The 18,971-nt window shown below is 43.4% G+C and overlaps 1 protein-coding gene across 3 annotated transcripts in view; it reads right to left on the bottom strand.

The window, feature by feature from the left end:
• LOC117467883 (formin-like) overlaps positions 1–18,971 on the bottom strand; it is a 53,057-nt gene that overhangs the window by 24,474 nt on the left and 9,612 nt on the right. For 2 of the 3 annotated variants that reach the window (XM_034111792.1, XM_034111791.1), the window contains 6 exons: positions 18,786–18,952; positions 13,763–13,883; positions 11,940–12,001; positions 9,357–10,198; positions 6,825–6,963; positions 1,718–1,805 (listed from right to left, as the gene is read on the bottom strand). In XM_034111792.1, coding sequence (XP_033967683.1) covers positions 1,718–1,805; positions 6,825–6,963; positions 9,357–10,198; positions 11,940–12,001; positions 13,763–13,883; positions 18,786–18,952 — 1,419 coding nt within the window. Of the gene's footprint in view, positions 1–1,717; positions 1,806–6,824; positions 6,964–9,356; positions 10,199–11,939; positions 12,002–13,762; positions 13,884–14,006; positions 14,715–14,888; positions 15,825–18,785; positions 18,953–18,971 lie in introns of those variants that run through there. The other variant, XM_034111794.2, reaches the window with a different exon arrangement.

Raw genomic sequence — 18,971 nt, 5'->3', positions numbered from 1 at the left:
TATAAATTCAAGAATTCGAGTTTTTGAAAAAGGTTTAAGGTAGAAAAGTATGTTTATAACAGTTTAAAAAGTGCTGTTTTTGGAGTACCACGCATCATTTATCAAATTGGGACAGGTAAATGAGTATTTTAACAACACAGCCCTAGTCTTTTCAATGACACACTGCTTCCAGCTAACAAGGTAATACTTTTCATTCTGGTTCCCAGCTGTTCTTGTGGCAGAGAAGCTGTCAATGTGGTCCCATGTCTGGATCACAGAGAATGCTGGAGGTCCACTTCCTACATCTTATTAGAGTGGATTATTCAGTCCCTCAGCCATGCAGCCGTCAATCACACACCAAAGGGGGGCCTGCTCCAGTGTGCACAGGAGCACTCTGATCCGAGGGGAGCCGGATATCTCTCCACACCGACAGATCAAAGCCTGCCTGCCAACCGCCTCACACCCTCTCCTTCTACTTTTCACTCATCGGCTTTGGTGTGGAAGGGCATGTGTGGTATGTGAACATGTGTATGTGTGTGTGTGGTTAGTTGGTGTGTGGGGGAGAGCCTCCCTTTGCCCTTGAACCATGGTGGCCCTTGAGGTCCCCCAGTCACTCCGGCGGGTGCAGTTGACCCCCTTCCTCCCTCAACCAAAGTGCTACCTTTCCTACTCCCCTCTTTCCCTTTCTCCCTCCCTCCCTAGTAGCTCTAATTACATTACATGTCCCATGTCCTTTTAATTTGGCAACAAAGGGGAGGCAAGAAGGCGAGGCCAGGGACTGGAGGTCTTAAAAGTGCTTATTAAGGGCCATCATTGTCCGATTCAAATTGTCCATTTCACATACAACACCCATTAAAGACACCAGGAAGCAGCTTCATGCTGGGTGTTTAACCAAACCGCCTCTACAAACTGACACTGGAACAGAGAGAAAAGGATTGAAGAGTTGGGAGAAAAAAATGGGCGTCCTGGTGTTATGTGCCGTTTGGCTTGTGTTTGAGGTGGTTTTATGTGGTAGCGCAGTGTCTGCTAACTGTGGAAGGTGGTTTTGTACATGCTTAGATCATTAGTGGGGTGTCAGTCCCATTAGGCTTGTGGAAACCGTCACTGGCTACAATAAACAGATCTGCTGCCGCATGCTCAGACTAGCAGGCGGCAGGCACTCTCCGCTACAGTCCCATCTACGCTGTCCCCAACACACATATTATGTGTTTACACACACATATAGCCACTTTACCACACACGCCTGTATTTTCCACAGAACAACCAAGCATGTAATCAATTCATGCAAATGAAAAAGTTTGCCATTTGATTTTAAACAGTGCAGGAGGTATTTAAAGCAACATGACAGGAAAAACTGAAAGGCTGCTTTTATCCGTCTCACATAATGGCAAACTAGGCATTTTCTATCTCATCGCGATTACTGGAAAAGTCATTCGTGTTCCATTCTAAACAAAAATTGTTAATATTAAAAGTTGCCTCTAGTTACAAATTAATAGCTGTCAAGAGCTTGGAAATAATTCCCTGCTGCAGGGCTCACTACCTCATCTCTAAGAATAACTCCATCTGCATTTCATCAGGAGTCATCCTCAATTTATTGTTAAACGGGACTGTACATTTGGTTCATTGATGTTGAATTGAAATAGGAGCTCCTTCCTCGAGAGAAATCAAAATTAAATCATAGTGTGCACAAAGATCTTAACATTTCTAAACAGACTGACATCGGAAAATACTTGTTCACCTTGCCGAATGTCCTTCATCTCCAGATGCAGGCTCGATATTAGAATGCCGACTGCTTGCGAACGCTTCCCATCCAGCAGCTTGATAATCTGAGAAGGAAAAAAACGGAAACACATTATTCCAAGTATTAAACGGGGCGAGTTGGTGGAATTCAGAATAAACCCCAGTGTGCATTTCACTTAATAATGCTTAAGCTTAATTCCAAATGTTAAATAAATGATATAGTATAGTGGCTCATTATTGAGAAGAGAACAAAATATGTATAATTGCCACATTGTAGGAAGTTGGTTTCACATTTCAAATAATGTTCGGGTTCATTACGAAACCTTTACTCGAAATTAAACCACCAGATTTCTTCCCACAAGAGTTTATCATCAATTTCATTATACAAACACAGGCATAAAGCAAGCTGAAGAACAGATGTTGAATGAAAAGTTAATTTCTGCGATGAGAGGCCGGGTAAAAATCACTTAGTCACTTCCCCCGGCTGTGGAAGCAGATGATAGATGATGAGCAAGGCAGAGTGCCTGAAGCCCAGAGCAGCCTGGGAATCATCTCGGTTGACCCACACGACCAGACTAATCAACACACATTGTCGTAACCCATCATTGTGATGCAAATGACTGGGAAATATGCCGAACACACGTAGCTGGGACACACTTTGTCAAGTTACATCAATGAGGGAGCAAAGTCAAACAGAAAAGCACCTCCTCCAGTTTACCGAAGAACATGTGTGAGATATAATCAAAAAATATCAAGTCGCAGTGAAAGTACAAAGGCAAAAGTGGCACCATAAAAGGACAGTCTAGAAGAGCAAGCTTTTATAACAAACTATAAATTCACAGGATTTTTATTTGTGCGTACACATGGTCACAATTACTTATGACTGAATTAGCCGTAAAGCCAGAGAGAGTTTTGGCAAGGTAAAGCCCCGCTCTAAAAGTTAATGTGTCAGGCTTCTTCATTAGGTATTATGGCAGTGTCGGCTACTGGGCTGTCCAGTGGGAGCTGGAGCGCCGAAGCCTTAGAAGTGGGTATTGCATTACAGGGCGTTAGTGGGTGCCATGCTGCTTCCAGCTCTATTACCTGGATCACTGGGGATCTCCCACTCTAGGGACTTGAGACGGCTGAGTACCAGGCTTTCCCAACACCTCTAATTAATCACTTTGGACGGGCCACACTTAAAGCAGTCCAGGAACCCTTCCCACTTACTGTGGCTACAGAAATCGCCAATTAGCTCAAACAGTTACGTTAATGAGAAAAGACAACTGATGCTGGATGCGTGGTTTCAGACAAGCAAAACAGCGGAGGGAGACCCGTGATGCTGATGCTGAGACAGGTACAACAAATAGCTGATGTCTCCCTCCTGTGGGCAGAACAATACTTCAGTTTGAAATGCAAACAGGTCAGAAAGAGAGAAAGGCGAGCCGCCTAAGGAAATAAACAAACTAATGAAGGGGAGACACTGGGAGTGTCTGCAGTTTGAGCTGAAGCAGGTGGCTGATGTTATGCGAGGTGGGCAGGGGGATGCTGGTTCGGAGCCGAGAGGAACGTTTACACAACCACAGATGAGCAGCCAGCATGCTCCGTGGTGACTGTCTGTCTGACGATCTGTCTGGAAGCACCCAGGCAGATGTTACAATAACAACTGGATCAAGACTTCACATCCAGAACCACCTCCGATACACTCCGCAACACCGGCCGTGTTAATCTTACACCCACTCTCCCACGTCACAGCTTCAAATATGTCTTTAATAAACGCACCATGATTGCTCATAAGTCATCCCCATAAACCAGTTAAAGCTGATGTTTGTTTAAGGAGATCCGCTATGTTTAAACTTGATACAGGTTTGATTTATGTGCTTAGGGGAAATTACTGTTTTTTTTTCATATTTGCTCACGTACAAACTTTAGCTCGATTCATTTCCTCATCTCTGCCTCCCTTCTAATCCCTCAATCAAGTATGCACCGACATGCCCATCCTCCCCAGCCCCCCCACCACCACTCCTATAGGTGCCTCGTCTTCATTGCCTCCTCTCGCCAGTGGAGCGGAGCCACATGCCTGCAATTACACCAGAGTCCAGTCCAGTCCGGTCTGCTCGGGCGGGAGAGCTGTCTTCCATGTCATCTCCTCTGCTTTGATATGCTAATCAGCAGCGAGAGAAGGGCTCCAGAGTAAACAAGAGCTTTGATTTCTCCGTGGCACACATGATAAAGATTATCTCACTCATGTAGGCATCGTCTGCATCCCCCGAGTTTCAACTTTTTGCGGAGTGTGGAGATGTTGGAAAGTGGGGAAGAGGCTCATATGCATAATGTACACACACATTCCATTCCCTCCCACTCATCTCCTCTCGCCGCACACACTGCCCCAGGCCGTGGTGTTAGCATGATCTGGCAACACTTTCTGAGCAAGTGCATAATGACTCGCGAGGAGGACGTGCCGTCATCACACACGTGCGTTCAAGCACATGGACGCACGAAACACCGAAACGTACACATGCCGGTGCATACACAAACACAAGGAGAAACAAACAAACAAACAAGGTAATTGAACACACGCAAATACCAACACAGATTCAATGCCAACATTATAACAAGAGGCAGGTCTCCCACCGTGTCCAGCGGTATTGGCAGACATCAGAATACCTTTATTAGTCCCATGGAGGGGACATTTGCGTAGTTACAGCAGGAAAAAGAGCCACAGACAGCTTAATGTTACATAATGTTAAATATGTGACATGCATTTAAAAACAAGTACTAAGTTATGATATAATTAAAAATATATATAAAATAAAAAATTACATAATTTAAAAAAAATACACATCCTGTAACAGTTCTTAGGATTTAGCAGCCAGGTATATATTACAGTTATTAGCGGCATCTATATATATTGCACACCTAGCACATATTGCACATAGGTGGTTGGTATTTAACAGCAGCAAGTTACAGAATTTACAAAATACATGCAGAAAACACTGGTCAGATTCTGAAAAGTATGCAGCCCAGTTTATAATACTAATGATAGAACATTGAAAAACCTTAGACATTACAAGATGTCTCCATGGGCTCAGCGTTGGGCAGTTGCGGTATGCAATTTTGCATCTTCTAGATCAAATAAAGAATTGGTCTATTGCGAAATAACTTAAAATCATTTGTAAGCCCTGAAATCAGAAAGAAGTAGAGCCAAAAATTATATAAGAAATGATTGCACGATAGCTGAAAATGTTACATTTAAAAAACACATTCAGTCGATCTTGATGGTCCATTTCTCCTGCACTCAGTAGCACCTCATCTCTAACCATGCTCTCATCCTTTCCTCCAATATATCTGTTTCTTTTCGTTCTATATTTCCATTCCTTTCTTTTCCACCCGTTGACCAGCTGAACTTCTTGGAAGCCATCATCAGCTGATGATTCAGATGATTTCTCCCCCAAATTATTTCTCTCCCTTTAACTCAGTATAAACGTTCAAAAGGATAACAAATTATTGAGTAAACAAGTCTTTTTGACCTTTCCAGCAACTTGGACCGGTAAAAACAACCATGACTTTAGGTATTTACTTCCCCTCTTTAATCGTAGAGTTGGACTGTGAATGCTCTCGTGGCTCTAAACACAGACCTTTATATTAAATCTGAGGATCCTGTCTAATCACGGGGCTGGGGACAAAATGTCTAAACATGAATATCAACCACAGCCAGTGATATCAAAACTACAGACCATACATGTCCTTTTTGTCAATAATAAAAACAAAGCTATGTTGTCCAGGAGATTTCTTTTAAAGATTGATATGAAAGTCTCAGCAGTGTTTCCATTAGTGGGGTCAATCCTCTTCCAGGCTGATGTAAGCCCAGGCAGGAGACAGTTGGCTAGATTTGTGTCTACATGTAGATGTGGCTGTCTGAGTTGGATCAAATGTTGGACAGTTTGCCGCTTTAGAGTGACCAGACTGAACGGAGAGAAGGAGGACAGAAGAACACACACACACACACGAGCACACACACATTTAGGCCCTCTGGAGTGCAGTGGAGCCTTGACAAATTGATCAGAATAGGGGGATGTGTATGGATTTAAAGGGGGAGAGTCTGGGGCAGTGGCCGATTTTTAACTGCTTGGACGCCACAGTGAGGACCACAAGGCGGCCCGGGTGCTGACGCGGCGCTGGCTGCAGCAGAAGTGCAGCGTTGCAACATTTGACAAGACATCAACAAGTAGGGAGGGGGGGGATGGTAGATCAATCTGGCACACCTTCGCTTTCGTTTAAACTTTAAAAAAGGTCTCCCATCATGCAAAATGCACTTTTTTTATGTCTTTCATACATACATATGCGTCCCCGGTGTGTCAGGAAACTCACAAAGTGTCAGAAAATAAAACCCTCTCTCTTTTCCTCCGTACCCAAATCTCTAAAAACGGGGTACATCGGAGCTGATCCAGATTTGCTGCCGATATGACATAATATCGGAAATGTGGCTTTACACCCTATCAGAAACATCGCTATCAGAAACAATGCGCAACGTTTTGGAAGTAATATGGTCTGGAGAAAATGTGAGTTCCATACTGTTTCAGAAAGAATCCTTGATGTGGTTTTGAAAATGATATGGTGTTTCATCATGGCAGCATTTAGCTGAGTTTCTGCCGGTAGAATTCTAAGCAGGCATTAGGTCCCCCCCCCCTTTAAAAAAAGGCTAAGGACCCAGAATCAGCACTTCTCTAACAGGGCTGCAATAGAGGGATATGGGGAATGGGTGATCTGCTTGGTATTTTGAGCAAAACACTTCATAGACATGGACGTGCACAGTGAGCTTGGCTTGTACAGAAAAAAACTGCACGCAACAGCCTGATGAGAGTCCCAATCCATTTCTTCCCCGGTTCAACCCTTTGTTATTCCTTTCTTTAATTTATTATTGAACATGAAAGCATACAGAAAGTCTTTTTTAAACAAAGCTTGAAAAGAAAGAACACCAATAATGCCTCCAGGTTGCTGCAGCGAGAGACAAAGTCCACAAGATAACCATCAAAAGCAAATTTGGCTTTACAAAACCAATATTACGAAAAATTGAGATAACGAGAAGATATATGAGGAGGAGTGAGTAGAGGAAGTAAATCTACCTTCTTAGTTTTGGCTTTCTTCTCAAAGGTGTCCGACAGGGGTTTTTTCTTTGGCTGCAGCGTGGCCTTTGAGAAAAGTTCCTCAAACTCATTGGCGTCGAGACTTGGTTCCTCCAGAGAACCCCACAGTGTGTTGTTGCTGGAAAATAAAGGCAATATTTTAATGTGATTTATTTTATGCTTTTTACATAAATCTATGCATCAAAACTAAAACTCCCTATGACAGTGGCTCACAGTCCAGGCTTTATTTGAGCTAAACAAATTGTGTGTTCTATTTGTGGAAGTGTATTTGATGTTTATTCAACCTGCCCACTGCTTTTCATTTTCCATTTCGCTGTCCCGCAAAAACTTGGCAGGAAGGACTGCAATCTCAACTTTAAAAAGCACTGTTTATGAGCGAGGTGATAAAAATAACAAAAGTTTCAGACGTGCTTGTTTCTGTAATATGGGGCCATTCCCGGGAAATGGACTCAAATACGGGAGGCAATGTTGTGTTTCAGAAGTTGCCGAGTAACGTGGAAAAAACAAACAAAGGCAGAAATAAGATCAAGAGGTGTCTAAAGTCAAGAGGATGTTCAGGATGTAAGCACTCTGTTGCTGTAACAATTCCATCTGTGTCTGCTTTACTTTACCAAGTCTATTAATAAAATGCTTACCAACAAATAAACATATTCAAACAACAGATTTTCGAATGACGACATTCTTAATACGCTGCACATGCCTAAATACTGGTTTCTAATTGTTTAACACGTCGCAGGCTCATTGTTTAATGACATTACATCTCATATGTGAGGTCATGAGATTCCCCCTAAATCAAGGCCCAGTTACAATGAAAAGAGATCCTGGGCACAGCACACTAACACAAGAGCTTGCAGGTTTATCGTGGCTTAAATAACAGAACAATCAACTGCATTGCCCAGTGACTCAATTAGGGCCGTGTAAGTCCAATTGTTTCTGCATGCTGTTGGCCTCGTATTGCTTAGTAAGAGGCGGCCAAGAAGTTTTTCTGTTGAAGACATAATGATTCTGTCCTGAAAACGCTTTGATGTTGTACTCCTTTTCCGATAGACTGAGGAAAATAAGACAGCCTACGACTCCCAACTGTGCAGGAAACCATCTTGGAAAAGAAAACGACATCCAAAACCCCAAAAATATTTCCACACAGGACCACTTTCTAATTGACCGGATTACGACAGTTATTGAGTTTGAATCCTATCTTAAAGTTCCCGTTTCTTTATTTCCAAAGAAAGTTTGCCCCGCATTCTGCCAACCACACTTTATGTTCGGGCTCACATTCAGACACCTGGCATCATTTCAAACCGTATACTGTTCCCTCCCTCATAACTCAGAAACCTCACACCATTAACAGAGATCACACAGCTGATCCAGCTATAGTTAAACATCTGACCCATTTAATGCCCCTTAACTTGGCCCTTTACAGTTAAATTTATAGCTGATGTGAAACTGCTGTAGTGTAGTCAGGCAGTCCTCCAGGCAGCGCTGGCCAGGACCCGAGAGAAAGAGAGAGTGCGAACCACAACTCAGTTTCCCCCCGCTAATCCAGCCATGGAAATACAAGGCCATAAAGCTGGAAGCCTGGCACTCGGAGGCAACAACCACAGCCACTGTAAATGGGCTGGATAATCCACTTACAATTACAGAGTGTCTCAACAGTGCCAGAAGACGAGGGAGCATGGGGCACATGGCATATCTTTGATATCTCTGCAGAAATCCACCAAATGAATCACTGAGGAGTAAGGTTATTCAGTTGTTATGGTAATGAATAACAAATACAAATGGGATTTGAGCTTATACTAATCCTAGCTTTTTCTAGCCTTGGGTTTATATCAGAAATAAATGCAAGTGTGAAAAGCAACTCTTTGGAATTTCAAAAAAACATTATCAACAAAAATCAATCAAAGGATAACTCCAGTTAAGTACAATTTGGGTCTCATTTGTGTGGTTTTGGCCCCCACAGAAGTCATTTCTGATATCCTAAAACATGGCAACATCTCTACATTGATGTCCAATAATGAAAGAAATTAGTTGTCAAACAATAAGAGAGGCTGTAAACAAGTCAAATGTTAAGTATCTAAACCACTTATTTCTTCGGTTAATTTGGCCCCCAACAGAATGTCGACAATTATCCCTTGCTGCACAGAAGAATTGTGTGTTCACAATTATGTTAAGTATGGTAGGTCAAAGTTGAAGCAGGGGGTCAGTCTATAGATTGTGTTGGATGTTAACAATGGACAGTTTGGGCACTAAATCTACCTTTTACTCTCTTTCAAATACATTTGGCTAATTTGGTGTTTAGCACCAGTATGGTCACCTGACTGCTTGTGTATCCTGCCAAGTTGGACTTCTCCATAGCAATACTGCCACTTTCTCTGCAATTTAATTGCCGAGTATAACAGTTTTTATTACGAGCTGCAATGATGGACAAATCACTGAAAATAAGAACAAAGTTGCAATCAAGTCCAATTATCCTTTCAAGAAGAAATGAGAGATTTAAAGCGATGTTCCACATACTTATTGTCCTGTATCTGTATTCTGGTCCAGTACAGGGGCTTCATGGGACAGGCTGGCTCCACTGCAACTTTCCTGGGGGCCTTCTCCACCTTCGGGACAAAACTGAAGCCCCCCATAGGGGGAGGAGGCGGCGGGCCTCCGCCTGGTGGAGGTGGAGGAGGAGGTGGGCCAAAACCAGGTAGGCCGGGAGGGGGAGGAGGAGGTGGTGGTGGGCCAAAACCAGGTAGGCCGGGAGGGGGAGGAGGAGGTGGTGGTGGGCCAAAACCAGGTAGGCCGGGAGGGGGAGGAGGAGGTGGTGGTGGGCCAAAACCAGGTAGGCCGGGAGGGGGAGGAGGAGGTGGTGGATGGCCAAAACCAGGTAGGCCAGGAGGGGGAGGGGGTGGCGGCGGCGGACCACCTCCAGGGAGCGGAGGTGGTGGAGGGGGTGGTGGCGGTGCCCCAGTGGTGCCTGGTAAAGGGGGAGGAGGAGGAGGTGGTGGTCCTGAGAGGCCTGGTGGGAGAGGGGGAGGAGGTGGCGGGGGTGGGGGTGCTCCAGGTTTTTGATTCAGACCCATGGAGTCAAGGTTGAGTTTCTTTGGCACATTCTGGTTGTTGCTCTGAACGCCCCCCTCCCCCTCGGGGCTCCTGATGAAGCTCTCCCTGTCCGTCTGGATGCTGACGGTGCGGTAGGTCTTGGATATCAGGTCATCTGTGGTGGACGTCGCAGCGTCCCGGACCTCCCCCCTCAAATGACCTGCACTGTACCCCCGGTCTCTCTGCATCTTGGAGATCTCTAGTTCCAGCTGTGACATGGAGACAGCGTGCTCTCCTCGCAGTTGGAACATTTTGAGCTCAGAGTCGGACTGTAAGGAACAAGAGTGGAGTGACAGAGACAAAACAAAAACTTCTATTACTTTTCATCACATAAAAAAGAGAAACTAGCAACACGTTTCCTTGCTTGAATTTGGGTTAAAGTGTTTAATTATTCATCAAAGTGTTTTACAAGACTGTGATTCTTGAAATTGAAAAATACAAATATTTGTAGTTCTCTTCCAGATTTGTTCTATTGAATTATTTCCCAAGGAGACTAGTATTTGACTCTTAAAGTAAAACATCTGCTTTGGTTTTTATCTGACATTTTAAATAATGAGAAAACTGTCGCACCAAGGAAAAATATTAATTTGATAAATAAAAAGGAAATTGTTTTGCAATAAATCTTGTGGGCTGTCTGCGGTACATGTGCCTCAGTGTCAGCATAAGTTGTTTAAAAAGGTTGACGTTAAATGAAAGGCTTTAAACAGATTAATTCTGAGGTCAGACTTGTCAAGAAAAACAGTCCATAAAGCAATTTACCAGTGGTACAAACTATGTAACATGGCCACAACTATGCTCTCCTATCTTTCCAAGTGTACACAATAAGATTGACTATTAATTTGACAGATGAAAGAAGAACATCGATGAAGCACTGTTCCCTATCCCTGCTTTTGATGAATGAAACAGACGCATCCTAATTGGATTTGGAATGAGCCATCATAATGGAGTAAAAAGTGATCTCCATCACATAACTCTATTGGAAGACATTTAGAAGTTATATTTATACGTTACCTAAAATGTGAAATTCTAGTCTCTTGTTATTGTTTTAAGAGCCTTCGTTTTTATATTTTATGTCACTTAAAATGTCCGTTTTACTCTTTGTTAGAACTCAAGACATAAAGACATTAGGCGTTTTATGTTTTAAATGTGTATTCACTAAATGCTTGTACTCTGGTCTTAATTTATTTTTAAAATATATATATTTTTACGTCAGTTTAGTTTTTACAATTTTGAGTTCAACACTAAAGAGTCTCCTACATGTTAAAAAAGACTAGAAAAGAAGAATATAAAAATACATAAATGCCAAGTTAACCACAGAATAAAAATTTTTTTTCAACCATCTAAGCTAAAAAAATGTAATCTCAACCTGTAATTAATTGTATTCTGTATCATACATATTATCCATTTTGGGTCTCCTATCATTTCTGTAAACATGCAACTTAATTCCATATATTAGGAAGTAACACTACAAAATACACTGAACAGTCATTTTAAATCTGATTTAAGTATTATTTTGTTTACCTATGTAAACCGTTTCCCCGGGTAATATGCTGTACACATCTTTTAAACATAAAATAATGAATTAACTAAAACTGGACAGACAGGTTAATCAAATATTATACACAATACTGGGCAACTTCAAGCTTCTACTGCTGTAAGTGAATATTCAGTTGCACTGGTCCTGCTGCACGGGATCATTTCATGCTCACGTACTGCCATCTTGTGTTCAGGAGAGTCTACTGCTATATCAGACTCTATATTCCAACATAATTAGTGGTTTATTATTTAAAATGTGCCGTTATTGTCCCACCTATACTGTGCATAGATTATTGTCACACATATATTGCTGTACTCCATTTCCCCTGTCCTAAGAGTATGTTTATTTTTGTATTCCCTTGTTCTAGTGAACTAGTCTGCTCACATAGAAATGCATCGTCTAATGTTCTCCGGAGTGTAATGTGCTTTCAGTCAGTGTGTTGACATTTCTGCTCACGTTGTATGATAACTTACATGCATCCTCTCCATATCTTCCTTGCACTCTCTCTTCAGCTGCAAGAGGGCAGCCTGGTGCTCTGAGAGGAAGCAGAACAAAGACACATGTTTAATGACATGACTCAGCTGGGCGTTTAGATTTATAACACATACAGTAGACTGGAGTGTCATCCCGGCTCATTGTCTGTGTTTTTATTCATTTACCAATAGGTTGAGATAATTGGGTTGGAGTTGTGTTATCTTGAGCTAGTGGCTACACAGTTGGTATGTTAAATCATTGTCAAGCTAATCTGACAAAGACATGCTAACAAGATGTGCTGATGTTAGTGTTAAGATTCTACAGAAGGGTGGAACATTATTTACCTATAATAATCAACTCAACCAACCAGTTTTAAATTATACTGCTGGCCCAAATAAAGCTCAAACAAAACATTTTGTAAGGTCACATACAAAATACAGAGCTGTTGCTTCCAATAAGATGACGGCACAAAAGTGTCACCCACTACATTCACCTTCAGTCCATTATGGAACAGCAACATTTGACAACCATAGAGAAGACAAAAGGAAACTATTCTGAGTTTAGGAATACTGGTCCTGAAAAGTTAGTTATAACAACTTGTCCCATCTTAAATCTACACCACTGTGTCTTTTCTTCATGAGGATGTTTTACATTTTTAAATGAATTGCATTTAAGGACTGTTGAGTTTAGGGCCATTTGTTTACATTTGTGAGTCTTTATTCCTTTATACAACTGAGGAAGATGATCCTGTATGGGACCTTTTCTACGAGCTATTTGCCGTTACATTTCATTGCAGCAATGATTAATCCGAGTCAATGATTATAATCAGGCTGGTGTTAAAACTCTATTAAAACTCCTGTAGTTCCACCTGAAAGTCAATCATTTACGCCATTTAAGCAGTACTTGTGTTTGAAAGAAATGCATATGATATGAATGAGCGCAGGTTTTGGTTTCTCAGTATATGGATCACACTGTGGACTTTTGCTCTGCCTCGGAGGCTTCTCACATTATTCTCTTATACAAGAGGAAAGCCTGATCCTGGAGACCAATCACCAGAATAATCCACACTCACTGGTCCTGAGCTATTCTCAGAGATGAAGCAGCACCACACAGGCCACCCAACAGCTGTTTCACTGCCGAATCAACGCGCTGTACGCTTTCAGACAACACCATTTCCCTCTACTCTGAACATGAAAGAAAAGCGTTTTACTTTGTAATTTAATCAGCCTATCCATAGCAGTGTGTGTGTTATCCTGTCTGTGTGACATAACACATTTAAAGTACAAAACATGGCGTGCTGCCCAGAGAGACACACACACACACACACACACACACACACACACACACACACACACACACACACACACACACACACACACACACACACACACACACACACACACACACACACACACACACACACACACACACACACACACACACACACACACACACACACACACACACACACACACACACACACACACACACACACACACACACACACACACACACACACACACACACACACACACACACACACACACACACACACACACACACACACACACACACACACACACACACACACACACACACACACACACACACACACACACACACACACACACACACACACACACACACACACTTATCTCAAAGTATGAGTGCTCAAAGGTGTGATAGTGGTGGCTCTACTTTTCTTTCAGTGCTCATAATGATCTGATTGAATGTTTTTCATTTAAAAATACTTGACTGGTGAGATTTTCTATCATTGTCCGGGTTTTTAGATGTAAAGACAGACAACGGTTGCAGTTCTTACCTGCCTCGGTGTATTTGAGGCCCACCTTCTCTTCCTCATCTTTAGTTTTGGGTGGGGGCCACACAGCCTGAAGACGCCCTGGTGTTCGGTCCTCGCTGTCTGTAGGGGGCGTGACCTCCGTCTTTGGGGAGAAAAGAAACATGTCAGCGTTGACACTGGCAATGCAATGACAAAGCACCAATTTGTCAGTTTCCCCCATCTTTGTAGAAACTCCAAGAACGATGACAAATATTGTGTTTCATACAATAGCCTCTGTGGGACTGCTGAGTTCCTTGCCAGGGGATTTGGATGCCCTCTCAAAAATAGACCTCAGATTTTCTTTGTCATTCTTGATTTTCTTTCTCACTGCATCCAGATCGACGGCGTCAACTTTGTCCTTTTTGACACCTTTGGGGCCGAAGATGTTCCTAAAGGTTTCGTAGGCCAGGTCTGAGGTTTTCTTTTTCTCTGGTGTAGAGGTGGGTGTTTCTGGGCTTAAAACCGTCTCCCCCACAACCTCTTCTCCATTCTCAGACTCCTTTCTGCCGCATTCTGGATTAGCATCCTGCTGCACATCTGGCTTTTTGGTCTCCTCGCGGCTGTCTCTGTTGAGCAGGTGGCTGAGCTGTCCCATCACAGTACTTTTCGTGTCCAAAACTGGTTTAGGCTCTGCATGTTTTCTGGCTGGAGAGGGGGTCTTCTGCTCGGGGAACAGCTTGGCTTTGTTTACCGTCTTCTTCAGGCTGAGCAGGGCCAGGTCAGCATCCTTCTCGCTCTGCTTGATCTCTGACACAGACTCCCTGTCCTCCCCCACCGCTCCTTTCTTCAGCACCCGCAGCCCACTAAAGAGAGCCGGCATCTGGAAGGAAGGGGGCGAAGACAGTGCTGTGCCCCTCGATGGGGAGGAGGATGGGGTAGATCGAGCTGGAGGTGGTGTTCTTTTTGTTTCTGGGGTTTTTGGAGCAGTTGTGCGCTGTGAGGCAGGACTGACCCTTGGCTGGATGACAACTGTGGACTTTTCAGGTGTGGATGACAAGGAACGTTTTTGTTTTTTTTCACCAGCAGATTCTGACTGCTCCTTTAAACTGGAGGAGGATTGAACTAAGACTTCTGAAGCCTTAGGGATCGAGGAAACCGAGAGAGACACCTTGCTTGAGTGAGGTTCTTTCTTAGTCTCCTCCTCAGCCTTAGCCATTTTGTCACCGGTCTTCTCCTCCTGTGAAATAGAGTCCTCTTTTAAAGGAGAGGCTGGGGCAGCATCATCACCTGGGGTCTCCAAAACTGGGCTTCCGGCGATGATGGCAGGAACAGGAAGAGAACAATCTACGGCGACAAACTCTTTATCCTCTTCTGCACCCACGCCGTCTCTACTTTTATCTCCAGCATCTGATTTTTCTACGTCCGAAGACACTGTGGTTCTGCTCTCTTTAGGACTCACAGAGCCTTCTTCCTGTTTGGAAACAGGAACTGTCCCAGAGTCCTTTCCGCTGGGGTTCCTGTCTGGAAAAAGCATAGCTTCTATGCGGGATCTTCCCCTTAATCCGTGTGTTCTAAACACAGGCATTTGGTACTCTGCCTCTGCCTCAGCGGGATCGCTTAGCTCATCATTATGCTCCACTTTGTCATTATCCTCCTCAGGTGGGGTAGACTCCTTCGTCATGGCAGGCTTCCCCGATGTACTACTGCAGGCTGCCTCCTCATCCTCAGTTTCCTCATTGTCACTATATGTTTCCACCATAGTGACCTGGACCAGATCGAGGTCAACCGAAGCCACTGATGCTGTTTTAACTTTGTCACCAGACTCCTTGCTGTTTTCCAATGACTCAGCTCTCTGCCCTGTACCAGAGGAAGCAGTCACTTTATCTTGATGCATATCTTCTCTCTCTTGGAGCTTGTTCTTACTGCAAGTAGTTTGACCGCCTTCAGGAAGAGGGTTATTCTCATCTGACCGCTCCTTGAAAGATGTCAGCACGGGCGACTCCGAAGCAGGTCTTTCTTGGCCAAAGAAACTGCTGAACACATTCATGAGAAAACCGGAGCTCTGCTTCCCCGCTCCATCTGACTTATTACTTGCATTTTCCATTTTTGCTCAAAGTGTCAGACAAACTGAGAGGAAAGAGAGGCAAACCCAAACAGGTGGCAACTCTGGCAAAAGGTTTCCAATGAAGATGTCCCCGTATCCAGCTATCCAAGCTGCTGCTCGTCCACCACTGCTGCTGGCTGGGGACAAAAGGCCTTTGTGCGGACAAATCTCCCCAGCTCCTTTTACCTTCTCCAGGAGCACACCAAGTGTAACAACACTATCCTGTATTCCTGTTTATTGAATTGCAAACCAGTTCTACAAAGTATACTATCATAACATAAAGTCTGCTACTACTATGTTATGAGTAGTACGGTGCGAGCAAGATTCCCATGACGCTGCAAGTGAATTCAAGCTGTTCCGTGGCTGGAAGTCCTGCTGTAATCTCCCTGGGAGAGCAGAGTTCACCTGCCTTTCACACAAGCATTCCCGACTGCTCCGACAAGTTGAGCAGTAGTATCCATAAAGTTGTAGATTATCTTTCTCTATGCGCCGGTAAACAGTCTCAGTCTGAAGTCTATGACTGAACTGTGCCTTTAGTTTGTTTCTGTCCTGTACTCTGTGTACAGGAAAGCCTGTGTGCTAGAAAAAAAGCCTCTCAGGTTGTGAAAAAAATGTGTCTCACTGGTCTACCCAGTCTGGGGACGCCTCCCTTCAGGTTCCTCCCTCCTTGGGAGGGGACCTGCAGAGCCTGCTCCACAGGTGTCTAATTACCTCTGCTCACTTCCGTAAAATGGCTGCCGAGGTAACAGAGTAAACACAGAGGGGGAGCTGGTCTGTGGTCAGGTAGAGAGCTGCTGAGGTCCATTAGCCCTGAATTGCACCATTAAGCGGTGAGCTACTGCAATATGAGGCTTAAGACGTGGTGATTAGTCAGCCTGCCATAGCCTGCTCTAGCTAATATGCTATGAAGGAAATGTGTGTGATTAGCAGCTCTCCAACACACAGGACAGATAGGAAGAAAATGTCATGTTGCATCACTTACCTTGAGTATCTATACACTAAACAATGTCAGTTTTGCTTCAAACTGGGAATTTAGTTTTTACAACACTGTATGCTACATAAAAAACGTTTTTAAAGTTTGCAAGCTCACCGTTGCTATAGCTTACAAGCTAACAAGGAATCTGTGTGAGAAAGGCTAACAACTTTAGAAAATACAAATGGCTGAATGAAACAACTTGGGAATGTTATTGCTTAACCTAGAATTAACTTGATCTAACCTTATATACCTTTTAAAATAATATTGTCATGAAAGTGGTTAGGAAAACAGAATGCCCTTAGAAACCAAAAGGTCACCCTCTGTGAATGCATTCCTTCAGACTGCCCGAGCAGGGCACATTTCTAAAGGCTGGTTTCAAATATTTTGAAAACTGGTTTTATGAATGGCATAAAGTTAAACATTTTCAAATACTATCAACTCCCCTGACAAAGGATCAATATCTAACAATAATTAGCTATCTATGATGCTTCAAGAAGACAAATGGAAATCACATTTTTTTTTAAAAACTCAATATGGTCCAAATGGATGTAATAAACCAAGCAAAAGAACTGCATGAATGCTGAAATCTATCCTGGGTGATTGAGTAATTATTTGTCAACGTAATAATTTAACATTGGAAATGTCTTAGCAATAAAGAAGAAGTGAAAACAATAACGATGAATTGCATCTGCTTGGGATTGGTGTGCTACAATTAAAAAGGAGGGGAATTCTGTGGCCACACACACACACACACACACACACACACACACACACACACACACACACACACACACACACACACACACACACACACACACACACACACACACACACACACACACACACACACACACACACACACACACACACACACACACACACACACACACACACACACACACACACACACACACACCACACACACACACACACACACACACACACACACACACACACACACACACACACACACACACACACACACACACACACACACACACACACACACACACACACACACACACACACACACACACACACACACACACACACACACACACACACACACTTAAGTCAACCCACATAATACACTGAGAAGAAATCATGTGCACCAGAGGAGTGCGTCTTTCTAACGACACGAACATGGATTCCAGTGACAAAGAACTCTGAAGTACGTGTATGTTTATAACTTCCAACACAATACAGAGTGTCTATTCCTGTACAGCAGCGCCTTTGTACTGGTATGATACCTCATTATTCTCACAGCCAGGGCAGCAACTTAGTCTTTTGAAAACAATGCGTGGCTTGCATTGTTACACTCCCCACCTAACACCACACCCAGGTAATCTGCCTCATCTGCCACAGGAATGAATGCCTTAGCCAGACAACATGATGGAATCGGGAAAGACTTCAAATGGAAATCGTTTTGCATTATTCGATCACATGACTTAGAAGTGCAGTTTGGTGTAGCTCTCAAATGGTACCCTATATTAGCATAATTACAGCCAACACAGCAGACACATTGTTTGCTGCAGGCTACTGTACAGCAGGATTACATCACATGCTCCGTGGTAAGCAACATATCCTGTGTTGCAACTTCTGCTCAATAACAAAAGAGAAATCACACCAATTACTCCTAATGGCCTAAAGCTTTCAAAAATAAGGCCGTAACATTTTCTGAAAATGCCACAAGAGAAGGAGAGATTTTCCTGTCTTTGCTCTGGTTAAAAGAGGTTTGAGTGGAGTGATCTCACTACATTTTGGCTTAAGACCCCAGTCTACAGATTAAAATCCGTGACCGGTTAATCCATTCCTAAGAATGTATGATCAGGTGGTTAAATGCCCGAGTGGAGAGAAATCGCTATGAGTCCCACGAGAGAAAGAAATACGAAAAAAAAGTTCCATGGTACACTGATTCCAGTTTGAAAATACACATTACAGCTCGAATTGATCTGTTATTGTTTGTGCTAATATAGTGCCCTCACCGTGCACTCCAGCTTGGGACAGTAGGGTGTGTCCCCCAAGATGTCATCTTCAGGCGGTGTGATGCGTAGGAAGTCGAGGTGATCAGGGCGTGGAACGCGGGAAAGAAGCTCCTGAGAGTCGTCGCCATCCAGCATCCAAATGTCATCCTGACGCAAGAGGGAGTCCTCTACACAAACAAAAACACC

This window comes from Pseudochaenichthys georgianus, chromosome 22, assembly GCF_902827115.2.
Source record: "Pseudochaenichthys georgianus chromosome 22, fPseGeo1.2, whole genome shotgun sequence".
Lineage (NCBI taxonomy): Eukaryota > Metazoa > Chordata > Actinopteri > Perciformes > Channichthyidae > Pseudochaenichthys > Pseudochaenichthys georgianus.
This window is presented reverse-complemented; position numbering and strand designations above follow the sequence as displayed.